Source organism: Ylistrum balloti, unplaced genomic scaffold (assembly GCF_031769215.1).
Source record: "Ylistrum balloti isolate Yb309-2 unplaced genomic scaffold, AGI_CSIRO_Ybal_v1 Utg369672, whole genome shotgun sequence".
Lineage (NCBI taxonomy): Eukaryota > Metazoa > Mollusca > Bivalvia > Pectinida > Pectinidae > Ylistrum > Ylistrum balloti.
This window is the reverse complement of record NW_026781917.1, coordinates 2,100,808-2,114,667: the sequence shown is the minus strand read 5'-3', so window position 1 is coordinate 2,114,667 and position 13,860 is coordinate 2,100,808. Positions and strand designations below refer to the sequence as shown.

Here is a 13,860-nt window from a genome sequence, read left to right as displayed (position 1 = left end):
ATTTCATACTTTTTCATGTCCATTCGGTAAATCCAACCTGGATGTCTAGGTAAAAGGGAAGTGTGTTACCATAACAATGCCTAATTACCCAATATGGGATATAAACCTTTTCCCAACCCAAATTTTAATCAGTTAGCGTTGCACTTATTGCAAAGTATTTAGCTACAACACCGTATAAGATCGGTCTTAGTGACCTACATTTTACTCAGTAAATATGTACAATACTATACATAGTCATAACATTTTGTAAGAAATTTAACAATTATGCATGTAGCTACAACATTGTATAAAATATGTCACAGTGACCTACATTTTACATGGTAGATATAATGTTGTATACATAGATACAACACTTTAAGAAAGATCACAGTGACCTACATGTTACACAGTAGTTATGGTACATAAACTTGCAACACTGTATAAGGTAGGTCATTTTCACGATAATGTAGTTTTCTGAAAACCTTGCTTCATTTGTACAAACAACAAGCAATATACATTATCTCATGCATTAATATTCAGATACAGACGTAGAGGTGGTTTCTTTGGTGACCTTTAATTGTGACAGCAACATTTTTGAAGAGAAAATTTTGAAGCAGTAAAATATTCAAATGTTAAAAAAAATCCATTTGTAAGGATTTGGAAACAAGTTTTAAGTCAGAATTTTGTATACATATTTCCTATTTATAGAGCCATTTCTCCAAACCAGTTATACAAGAGGGTTTTTTATATCACATGTTATCTGATATATTAGTTTAGACATTTAGTGTCTTGACTAAACCACTTTGAATGAAATTGAATACTGGTAGACATGTGTTGTGCTCCATCCACCCACCCGCGACCTGTATCATACACATTGTTCATGAGCCGACATTGATTATGTTTACAAAATATGCATATACCTGATGTGTCTGCATTTTAAAAAGGTGCTGAAATACATGAAATTCTCTAGTAAGTGTATTTTGATGTACTATAAAAAAAAACCAACTTCAGCTTTATGGTTTTGACTAAAGTACATTTGTTTATCTTGTGATGACATCTTGTTGCTATTGTGCCCCGATAGGTAAAGATAACAATTGATACTGAAAAAATTATATTTGATAGTATTTCTGCAAAATTGTTTTCAGTTGTTATAAACTGTTCAAAATATGTCTAGACATTTTCAAGGAATTCAAAATGAATTGAGTTTCCAGAATTTTTAATGGAAATATATTCATTTAATCATCTCAATTTCATTCATTTACCTTGCCAAAAGCACATAAAACACTACCTTCCTTTGTCTTTATATATATAGATAGAGATGGCAAAGGGAAAATACTCCAAACCTCTAACCTCTATCTCTAAGTCAGAGGATGGGCTTATTATATTACAGGACCATGAAACAGCAGGGTGTAGGGATGCAGGTGATGAAGAGAGAATAATCCAACATGACCTAGATTCTATATGGTTGACCTAGTCTGTGCTATATATATGGCCAAAACTTGGACCAATCTGATCGTTTTGATATTAAATAGACATTAGGCCTAATTTATCACCCACTCAAGATCATTTACTGTAGATCAATGATCAGTGATTGCTACTTCATGTATTACAGCATTAAGGTGAGAAGTCCTGGTTTATTTCTACTCTAGCCTAAGTAGGATCATTATAGCCCCAAAGCACTACAATTGTAATTAACATTTTTGTTTTAGAATGTGTACTGGATTAATCATTCTACTTCAACAGTTTTTATCTTATTATTTTTCCTAAGAAATGTAATGAACTTGGAATCAAGCATAACATGCAGTTTATCCTACATGCAGGGTAGAGGGGTAACATATACTGATTCAGGGTAGAGGGGTAACATATACTGATTCAGGGTAGAGGGGTAACCTATACTGATTCAGTGTAAAGGGGTAACATATACTGATTCAGGGTAGAGGGGTAACATATACTGATTCAGTGTAAAGGGGTAACATATACTGATTCAGGGTAGAGGGGTAACATATACTGATTCAGGGTAGAGGGGTAACATATACTGATTCAGTGTAAAGGGGTAACATATACTGATTCAGGGTAGAGGGGTAACATATACTGATTCAGTGTAAAGGGGTAACATATACTGATTCAGGGTAGAGGGGTAACATATACTGATTCAGGGTAGAGGGTTAACATATACTGATTCAGGGTAGAGGGGTTACATATACTGATTCAGGGTAAAGGGGTAACATATACTGATTCAGGGTAGAGGGGTAACACATACTGATTCAGGGTAGAGGGATAACATATAATCACTGATTCAGGGTAGAGGGGTAACACATACTGATTCAGGGTAGAGGGGTAACATATACTGATTCAGGGTAGAGGGATAACATATAATCACTGATTCAGGGTAGAGGGGTAACACATACTGATTCAGGGTAGAGGGGTAACACATACTGATTCAGGGTAGAGGGGTAACATATAATCCCTGATTCAGGGTAGAGGGGTAACATATACTGATTAAGGGTAGAGGGATAACACATACTGATTCAGGGTAGAGGGGTAACACATACTGATTCAGGGGAGAGGGGTAACACATACTGATTCAGGGTAGAGGGGTAACACATACTGATTCAGGGTAGAGGGGTAACACATCACTGATTCAGGGTAGAGGGGTAACATATACTGATTCTGGGTAAAGAGGTAACATATAATCACTGATTCAGGGTAGAGGGATAACATATAATCACTGATTCAGGGTAGAGGGGTAACATATAATCACTGATTCAGGGTAGAGGGGTAACACATACTGATTCAGGGTAGAGGGGTAACATATCATCACTGATTCAGGATAGAGGGGTAACACATACTGATTCAGGGTAGAGGGGTAACATATCATCACTGATTCAGGATAGAGGGGTAACACATACTGATTCAGGGTAGAGGGGTAACATATAATCACATATCATCATTGATTCAGGGTAGAGGGGTAACACATACTGATTCAGGGTAGAGGGGTAACACATACTGATTCAGGATAGAGGGGTAACACATACTGATTCAGGGTAGAGGGGTAACACATAATCACTGATTCAGGGTAGAGGGGTAACACATACTGATTCAGGGTAGAGGGGTAACATATTATCACTGATTCAGGGTAGAGGGATAACATATAATAACTGATTCAGGGTAGAGGGGTAACACATACTGATGCAGGGTAGAGGGGTAACACATACTGATTCAGGGTAGAGGGGTAACACATATTGATTAAGGGTAGAGGGGTAACACATACTGATTCAGGGTAGAGTGGTAACATATACTGATTAAGGGTAGAGGGATAACATATATTGATTAAGGGTAGAGGGGTAACATATCATCATTGATTCAGGGTAGAGGGGTAACATATACTGATTAAGGGTAGAGGGGTAACATATAATCACTGATTCATGGTAGAGGGGTAACACATACTGATTCAGGGTCGAGGGATAACATATACTGATTAAGGGTAGAGGGGTAACAAATCATCACTGATTCAGGGTAGAGGGGTAACACATACTGATTCAGGGTAGAGGGGTAACATATAATCACTGATGCAGAGTAGGATGGCGGGCTTATTACAGGACAATAATTGACTTATGAATGTTTACATGAATATGTAGGAGGTATTGAATATCAGTAAGAATTGATCAGTTATAATGGGGGGATTGTTGGGGAGTATCAAATCACATACAGACATTGACAGCATCAGATTGAACAATGTAGATAGATACTGCATTTCATAAAGTATATTTTATGATATGTTAATGTAATATCCTTAAATAGGATACTGAGCCTTTCAACATTTGAAATGAGATCCTCAATGAAATAGAGAAACAAATTGCAGCTTCTTTTTAAAAACCTGAAAATTTGATCTTTGAAATTAGATACTTAACAACTGGTTGATATAGTTTTAGTAATAGGGTGCAACACAGTAAATTGGAGAGTTTTGAAATGAGAAACTGATATTAAAGATGAGGATGTATATCACAGACAATGGTAATGATACATATGGTGTGATATATAAATGGACAAATGCCAGAGGGAGCTGATCAGTGTTTCTGTAATGCCTGCACATTTATTGTCAACCCTATCCACCATATTGATCTGTTAGCTGGTCGCACATTAGTCAATGAATTTACTGGTCATTGATGCTGGACGCCCAGGGAGGATATTGTGTAAACTCACCTGTACAAACAGCTGCGGTCATGACATACCTTTAGAATGATTCAACTTAGGTCACAATATAGTCACATATTGTTTACCTGTACAATCAGCCTTGGAATATAATTCCCCCCACCTTACATTTTTGTGAGAAGGGTAGGGAGATATAATGTTTCCCATGTCACTCTGTCACATCCTTCTGAAACAAAATAGCATTCATTCTTAAAAAGCAGATAATCATCAAATTTTATCAAACCTCTTCGGTGATGAAAACGATAACCTATCACAGCATTTCTTTGTGTATAGTTTAGATTTGTTTATTGTTAAAATACAATTCTATATAGGATCATCTGTAAATAGAATTTGGAATTCTGCTTGTATTTATTTTGAGATCATTTTTCTGTACTGATAAAGAAAGTTTAGATCTTGGTACATGTAGGAACAGTTTGCTGTGGTTAAGGAAGTGTTGACATAGCGCTCCTATTCAATCTGTCTGGAGGTAGGCCCATACAAACTTAAATTTGTGTGTTACTATTTACACACAATAGAGCTCATCATCTGAGTGGTTGTTTTTTTTTCTGCATGTTAACATCCTTGTTTCAGTCTGGCTGCAATTGCTAGCAACCTAAAGCCTAAGCTTTCATAAAGGAGTTTAACACAGCTACATTGGAATGCCAGGAGTAATCACATATTGCATGTGGTTTTTTGCCATTTTTGTCAACTAGCAGTCATGTTTAATAAAAGAAAAATGATCAAGAAATGCATGGAAGGGGTGTTAAAAACAAAAATCTACTATCTTATTGTCATAGTATTTTTATTTTTGTTGTCAAATATCTTTTCAAAGGATGTGTGACATTTCTTTCTTACGTCTAAATGCTTCTTTGAACATCTTTTGAAAGATGTGTTTGATAAGCTATATATGTCACATGTCCTAAAAGCATGTGATATCAAATTATAATTTGCACTTTCAGACAGGAAAGAAAGAAGTGAACATTTTATTGTTAGTTTTAGATGGTATTAGGGCCTTGTTAAAATCCAGGATGAGGTCATTGAACTTTTTGTTTTTTTCACACTTAGTTTTTTGCATAGCAGAAGGTACAAGTAAGGGGGCATGTCACGTTATGTTATCATTGTCATTATAAAATATTATTGAAAAAATTCTAGAGGTATTATTGTTTTATGGCTTATCTGTATTTTTAGGCCAATATAGACCTATGACTTGTAGCTACAGGTGAAGATTCAAGGTGTGTGGTATGACACTCCCTACCCATGTCAGTTTGTTTCTCAAGAAACTGAGAAACCGACCAATCTGTGTTTTTCTGGTTCTGTTCTTTGACAAGACACTTTAACCGAATTGCTATGCTTGGCTGATAATGGACCTTCTGTATGTTGTTCAGAACTGTACCAGCTACAACACCACAAAATTATCTTTGTTTTTCACTGGGCAAAAGCCCAGAAAACTAACGAGAAATTAGCCCGTCAAGTTAAGCAAGTGATATGTTGACTGTTGTTTGTGTACATAACATTACTTAGACAAGTCCCCACATCACTAGAGGTATATCCTGATGAACAGACAATACTGCTCTCCAGATTGTTTGTATACAACCTAGCTAGATCACTTAAAAGTTTTTATCCAACTTCCTGGTGTTATCTGTAAGTTTCAATAGCGTTTAAAGTCTGGCCTGCAAGTTGTTACAAGCTGATCATACAGAACGTATTCAATATTTTAAAAGCTGTTATTCTTTAAAAAAAATTTTAGCCTTATTCATAGATGCTTCAGAAAAAGAAATCCTTTATCCAGAATTGCTCAGGGACAACCAGCATGCATCAGTACAAATAAATTGTAGAGTGTGATCAAGTTTACATAGTTGTCAACAATGGCTTAACTCCATGTATACATAAAACTCCGCCTCTTTTAAAATTGTGGTTGAATTGTCACTTCAACAAAAATTTTGTTGAATGTTTATGATGTTTTGACAGTTGTGACCCACTTTTATGTAAAAGCTTATGTTTTGTGTTTGTTGTTATGATCTTGTGTAGTCCCTGGGGCTATAAATAGTTGACCTACTTATTACATACCCACACCATAAACTTACCAAGACGATCCATCGTAGGATAGTGTAATATGTTTCGCAGGGAAACAGGATAACAACTTTGTTTTCTTTTATCTTCCTGATATATATCCTGTCATTTTGTCACCACCAGAACTTCTTCATGTACAGATACACCTGATTGTAAAGTTTCATTGCCCAATATACACACAATTATATACTTTTTGTTTTTTGGGGGGATTTTTTGGGTTTATTTTAGGAAGGGGGGCATTTCTTACCTGGGAGAAAAATTAAATTGATGGCAAGATTTTCAAATCTAATGTAACAGGGAAAGTTTTTAAAAAATATTTGCCTTGAATAGGGACATGAGTGGTTAACAAAAGCTTTCACAGAAGATTTGTGAAGTAATGTGTGTGTCCTGTAATAAGCCCTTGGGACAACATTCCATCTGGCTTAAGTAAGATAAGTGAGGGGGGGTTACAAGAAATGAAATAGCATTTGTTTGCAATTCTGTTGCATTAGATGTTTCACTTGACAAAATTTCCATTTTATTAGTGATACATCATATATATAAAATAATGTCACATTGTTCTCTATGGGTCAGCAAAGCATGAGACAGTTGTGGTTGTAATCAACAAAGTATGAGACAGTTCTGGTTGTAATCAACAAAGTATGAGACAGTACTGGTTGGAATCAATGAAGTATGAAACAGTTCTGGTTGGAATCTACAAAGTATTGGACAGTTCTGGTTGGAATCAACAAAGTATGAGACAGTTCTGGTTGGAATCAATGAAGTATGGGACAGTTCTGGTTGGAATCAACAAAGTATGGGACAGTTCTGGTTGGAATCAATGAAGTATGAAACAGTTCTGGTTGGAATCTACAAAGTATTGGACAGTTCTGGTTGGAATCAATGAAGTATGAGACAGTTCTGGTTGGAATCAATGAAGTATGAGACAGTTCTGGTTGTAATAAACAAAGTATGGGACAGTTCTGGTTGGAATCAATGAAGTATGAGACAGTTCTGGTTGGAATCAATGAAGTATGAGACAGTTCTGGTTGTAATAAACAAAGTATGGGACAGTTCTGGTTGGAATCAATGAAGTATGAGACAGTTCTGGTTGGAATCAATGAAGTATGGGATAGTTCTGGTTGGAATCAATGAAGTATGAGACAGTTCTGGTTGTAATAAACAAAGTATGAGACAGTTCTGGTTGGAATCAATGAAGTATGAGACAGTTCTGGTTGGAATAAACAAAGTATGAGACAGTTCTGTTTGGAATCAATGAAGTATGAGACAGTTCTGGTTGTAATAAACAAAGTATGAGACAGTTCTGGTTGGAATCAATGAAGTATGAGACAGTTCTGGTTGGAATCAATGAAGTATGAAACAGTTCTGGTTGGAATCAATGAAGTATGAGACAGTTCTGGTTGGAATCAATGAAGTATGAGACAGTTCTGGTTGAAATCAATGAAGTATGAGACAGTTCTGGTTGTAATAAACAAAGTATGAGACAGTTCTGGTTGAAATCAATGAAGTATGAGACAGTTCTGGTTGGAATCAATGAAGTATGGGACAGTTCTGGTTGGAATCAATGAAGTATGGGACAGTTCTGGTTGGAATCAATGAAGTATGAAACAGTTCTGGTTGGAATAGTTTGGTTTTGTACTTCATTGAGGATTGAGGATAAAAAGATTTTAGACATCATAGTGAAAAACGGATAAACAACACTTGATGCCCAATACTTATTAAACATATATTTTGTTTTATACTTTAGCCATAACACATAGAACTTATTTATACCTGTAACTTTATTGTTAGGTTGAACAGATCTAGGAAATTATTAAATACTATACATTCTTTTCATTAAGTGGCATTGTATCATGTATGTTGCAATGTTTTTCAGAAGATATGTACTGGAAATTGCTTCCTCTTTACCAGGAAATTTGTTGTTGGCCCCGAGCTCAGGAAATATATCTAATAAATTTGGACAGAGTTTATATATACACTATATAGATCATACAGTTACTGAAATAGTGATATATACACTATACCCTATTTCTGTTTCATTTGGCATATCCCTTTAACCAACAATGAAAATATTTTCCGAAAGAAATTTGTAATAATGTATCAGTAGAACAGGCCTCATATATAAGTGATATTGTCATTTATGTTTGTGGAAAAAAACATTTTGTCAAAGGAATGAATAAGATTGATGAAAAGCTATTCACAATTAATCAAACTTGAACCATTCTTTCAGAAGAATAGAAGGAAAGTTACATAAATGATGTCATGAAAATGACATTTATCTTTGTCAACAAAACTGAGTTCCTACACATGAAGCTTTTACTTGTAAACTACCCCACCCATTCCCCCACCCCTACCACCAAATGAAAAAAAAATAATAAAAAAAAGCCTGCTAATTGAAAATGACTTGTGGCTTCTTTGTTGTGATCAAATGTTCCATGTATTGATGTATATTTTTGGTGTCATTTCAGTCCAGAGGATATCTTATTTAAAAGTTCATCGATACGACTAGATCCACCATGGCTGGATTTTCAAGAACAGTAAGTACAGCATATTGAAAACCACATCACATCCTATTGGCTGCAGAGATAATCCTGGAAGGGGGCCAGATGGCACTGGGCCCCTCAAAACTCAAACTGAATGCTGCTTTTTTTCTCTCCATTTGCTGTATTTATCCACTGAATGTCCACATATACAAAAAATATTTACACATTTAAACATTTATAAAAAATGGCCTATTGCTCTCAGTTCCCAGGATATTCAGTGTAGCTGCACAGTTGGTGTTATATGAATGCTCATGTTATATTGAATAAGCAATTAAAATGTGGTATTGACATGTTTGATATTCTATTTCTCATGTAAGAAATATTCATTAGAAAAGAAGACTTATTCATTTTCTTAAAAGACACCAATTTCGACTGGACTTGCGTTTATTGCAGAGACAGTCAAAACATTGAAATATACCTTTTATATTTATAACACAGGCATATCACATGAGAGAATGGGCAGTTCATGTGATATATACTGTATTCTACCGGTGTTGAGTCTGGTGGTAAATCAGACCATTCTATGAACATATTTTATATTACAGAATCATGGAATTGACCACCTGTTGGCATTCATATCGACTATGAAGAGCAGTGATTAATTGTATCACTATTTGGTCTTCATTCCTGTCCCACATACCAAATTTGGAAGTGCAAATTTCACCAAAAAATTTTTAAAAAATTAACAAAAATCTGAACCAAAAAATTTCACATGAAAACCAAAGTTAAGCTTGAAACTGTAGATTGACACTGACTTGAAAATGGGTCAGGGTCAGCCCTTGTTTTGAGGTATTGCTGGCATTATATATTGTGATCAATCTTATTTGTCTGACTGTCCATCTAATTCTATACATTTCAACCCTGCTCTCCCCTTCCGCTTGCCATTGTTTACAAGCATGTTTGATTCCCGTAACTTGTAATAGAGAGTACACTAAGAGTGACATGATGAAGATGTACGTAAGAAAAAGAAAGGGTTGCCTAATCAATTATCTGGGAATTGTTTGACTTGAAGTGTAGGCATGTGTGTGCGGCTCTTTTGCGAATCAGCTGGCATTTTGATCCATTAACGACACTGTGGCAGTATTCTGCATTTATCGACAAGTGTCACACAAGGCACTACGGGCTACAGTTTCCATTTTCAAATGTGTCCTTCTGAATGGTTCATGACAACACGGGGTTGCCATAACAACGCTTCAATGTGTTGTATGGAACAATTATTGATTTTAAATAGGAACGCTAATTTTCCAAATCCCTCAAGTGCTGGACAAGAACTCAACTTATTTCATTGGTGATAATATATTTTTCTGTGACAAATTTCTATGGTTCCTAGCACAGGTGCTTAAAAGATCTGTTCAATTGTATTTAGAAAAAATGAGAATGAGAAATAAAAAAAGAAAAGGAAATGGAAAGACAGAATACATCTGTTTCTTGTTTGAGATATATGGATATATATTCAGTTATCCATTGTGTATCACAATACATTGTACATACAGTAAATTCAAATAATGTACCAACATTTAATGTCATTTTAAAGTGTTTGGTAGGATTTTTGATAACAATTTATTTCAATTGATAAAAATAATGGAAGAAAAAGAAAGTGATGTATATCAAAGAATTGTTACGTCAGATCTTTTCAAATTGAATGTCTGGACCAATAAACAGCTGAGAGACATGGTATTATGAATTTGGAGAAATTGTGAAATCAGACCCTTGGTACTTTATCATTGACTACTGACCATCATAATATGATAAGGTATATAACTGTTATGAAGATGTGGGTCTAAGCATGAACCAAAGCTGCTGACAGATTCTCAGAACTCTAAAGAAAGTTATTTCCCCCCCTTCTCCCCCTATCTCATCTTGTTATATAAAATATCTGATGCTAGATTTAATTAACCTATGACATCTGTGTGTATTTTCAGATCTGTAGGAATGCCAAAGATGGAGCAGGTCATTATACAAAATACAGACCCAAAAAATTCATTGCACCTTTTGTCAATATCAGGCAGCACGGTGCATTTTCATTGTTCATTTTTTCAAGATAAAGTAAGTATCATTCAGAATATGAAAGTTGAATCATACAATTTCATGCAGGGTCTTATTTTGTTTGTTTTTGCTAAAATTTTGTGTGAATAGCTCTTCAAATGCAGTTTCACTTATATTTCTTTTTTTTCTTTTTTTTTCGGAAATAATGATCATGGTGGTATATCTCGAATGGAATCAATAGCTACATTTTAAAATTTCACTTTAGCTTGTTAAAATACAACAAAAATAACTTTATTAGAGAGCATTTTAATTAGGTTTTTAATCCTTACATAGATTTCAATTTTTATTTTGTTAATTCTAGCTGCGCAACCAGTGTAATTAAAAACAGATTTGGAAAAAATAAAAATAACCTGTTTTTATGTCTTGTAACCTTGAGCTCCTAAATTTTAATGATCTGTTCTGCCCATGAATGATGATATTTTTAAGCTGTTATGATCCAAGAATTCTTTGGGAGATTATTCAGCAACATAAGGGTACTTTAATGAAATGTGACTGTAGAACATATTTCTTGAAACATAATTAGAAGAGCTCTCTGAGGTTTACACAACAAGATGTCTTCACTTAGATGGCTATATCATGTCTTTAAAAAAGTAAATTCATTGAAAAAATACCTGTAGGTGATTTGATGAGTTATTTTTCCCAGCAATCACACCATGGCAAAACCTTTATTAGTTTTTTTTCTGTTGTTTAACTTCTACCTAACTCTAGTTTGACAATATCTACACTGTCATTTTAATGTCATATTTTGTGTTTTGTTTTACAGACAGTCCCTCCAGGAGGCAATACCACATTTGATGTTGTATTTTTAGCCAGACAGGAAGGAAATGCAGAAAATACATTATACATACACACCTCACAGGGGCCATTTACATACCATGTAAGTAATTATGTATACTTACCTTGGTATTTATATATACTTCTGACATAGGAATTTTCACAGCATATATGTACCAATACTTAAGATGTCATGTTTGAGATGACAAAGAAATTTTTATACTTCTCTGTTTATTTTCTGCTCATGAATATCATTGTCTTTTCTCGCTGGTTTGGAATTTTGAAAATATATTTCTCGGTAATGAGATGTTGTTATTGACTATAATTTTTTTCTAGTGAATGACATCATCCACACAGGTCCACCATATAAGTACTGTGTTCTATTTATAGGTATTTGGCGTCGGCATCCCCAATCCATATAGATTACGACCTTATTTAGGAGCAAAAGTTCCACTCAACAGTAGTTTTTCACCTATAATACAAATGCATAATCCTCATTCGTCAATGTTACAGGTGAGTGAACAATATACTCTAAAATGTATGATGATTTATTTATTAGTGCAGACAACCTTCGACTTTGGAAGACTGAGTTTTATGGCTTAATTGTAGTCACAGGTCCTTGAGCACATTTTTTCCTCCTTTCCATGTACATAATATACTATTGATCATCATATCCTTATTTGTTTTGGGAAGTTTAATCTATGAGACTTTATGTATTATGTTTCAGGTTTTAGAAATGTTTTCCAGTGAAGGTGACCTGCACCTTGAATTACCCACAGGGGAGTTAGAGGCACCAAAGAATTTATGGGTATGTATGAAAACTGGCCAAAGTTACAGTCCACAAAAAATGTAAGTCAGTGTCACATTACATGAAAAAGTATAGGTCATTTTGTATTATAAATTCACAAAATATAGGTCAAGGTCACATTACACCACAAAATATAGGTCAAGGTCCACATTACACCGCAAAATATAGGTTAAGGTCCACATCATGTGGTAAAATAGAGGTTGTAAAACAAAATTCAAGCCTCATTATAGGGGAAAAAGTAAAACACAAAAAATACCAAAAATTGAATCAGTTGTTCAATTCACAGTTAATTCAGGGTTATATTACAGAACAATTATTAAGGTCATACTTCAGTCAATTTCATATTCCATAGAAATGATTGAAGGTCAGGAAAGATCACTTGTTTCAAAAGTACCTATTAAGAAGTAAAATAATATACTGATATATTGAAAGGACTTGCAAGACCGTTTTTTTTTTATTACAATTCAAAATGTCAGAATTATCTTTCTTACTTTGGGGTATGGGTACATGCAATTATCCAGTTCATTGTTGTATGAAATATTTATATGTATATTTCATTTCTTTCTCTTTTTATTCAGGAGATCCCTCCGTATGAGACCAAAGCAGTCATGAAGGCGAACTTTATAGGGAGGGTTGAGAACAACCATACAGCTTTCATCAGAATAAAAACTAACCAGGAACACAAAAACCGACTCCTAATACTTCCTCTGGAAGTGGAGGTGTCATCAGGTACTTTTTTTGTTTTACGCCTCATTATATCCCAAGGTTATAAAAAGGCCAGAACAAGGTGAAAATGTTCACTTGCAGAAAGCCCAGAAGGGGTTTTATGTACTTGCTAGGGATTGAAATACATTTTTTCACCCCTGAAAGATTTTTTTAAAAAATTGATGTCCGATAGATAATTTTATTTAAATTATGGCCTTTGAACAAGTAAGTGGTAAGAAATACATTTTACTGGATTGACAAATTAATTTGTTCTGATGATTAATGTGCTTTTGAAATAATCTTTGATTAAATCTTAAATTAAAGTGCTTGTTTTAAGAAGGTAAGGTAATGTAAAGGGTAAAATAAATAATTTTTTGACAATAGATCATTTTTAGTTCTTTGACTATTGAATAGATGGTGACTGATAGTAACTGCATATTTTGTATTGTTTTTAGTTCCTGGGATCTATTCTCCATTAGAATTGATAGACTTCGGTATTCTCCGGACGCTGGACGAGCCGACCACAGTACAGCTCAGCTTACTTAACACTGGCACAAAACCTTTACATGTGACAGTAAGTTTTATGTAACATTTACATGTGACAGTAGCCTTATAAAACCTTTACATGTAACAGTAGCCTTACAAAACATTTACATGTAACAGTAGACTTACAAAACCTTTTCATGTGATAGGAAGTTTTACAAAACCTTTAGATGTGGCAGTTGCTTTACAAAACCTTTACAT

At 34.5% G+C, this 13,860-nt stretch overlaps 1 protein-coding gene across 1 annotated transcript in view; it reads left to right on the top strand.

Moving 5' to 3' along the window:
* LOC132562522 (transmembrane protein 131-like) overlaps positions 1 to 13,860 on the top strand; it is a 55,247-nt gene that overhangs the window by 12,540 nt on the left and 28,847 nt on the right. Inside the window, exons 4-10 of the mRNA XM_060227271.1 lie at positions 8,709 to 8,777; positions 10,706 to 10,829; positions 11,593 to 11,706; positions 11,994 to 12,116; positions 12,331 to 12,411; positions 12,990 to 13,140; positions 13,572 to 13,690. Of these exons, the coding sequence (XP_060083254.1) occupies positions 8,709 to 8,777; positions 10,706 to 10,829; positions 11,593 to 11,706; positions 11,994 to 12,116; positions 12,331 to 12,411; positions 12,990 to 13,140; positions 13,572 to 13,690 (781 nt within the window). The remainder of the gene's footprint in view (positions 1 to 8,708; positions 8,778 to 10,705; positions 10,830 to 11,592; positions 11,707 to 11,993; positions 12,117 to 12,330; positions 12,412 to 12,989; positions 13,141 to 13,571; positions 13,691 to 13,860) is intronic.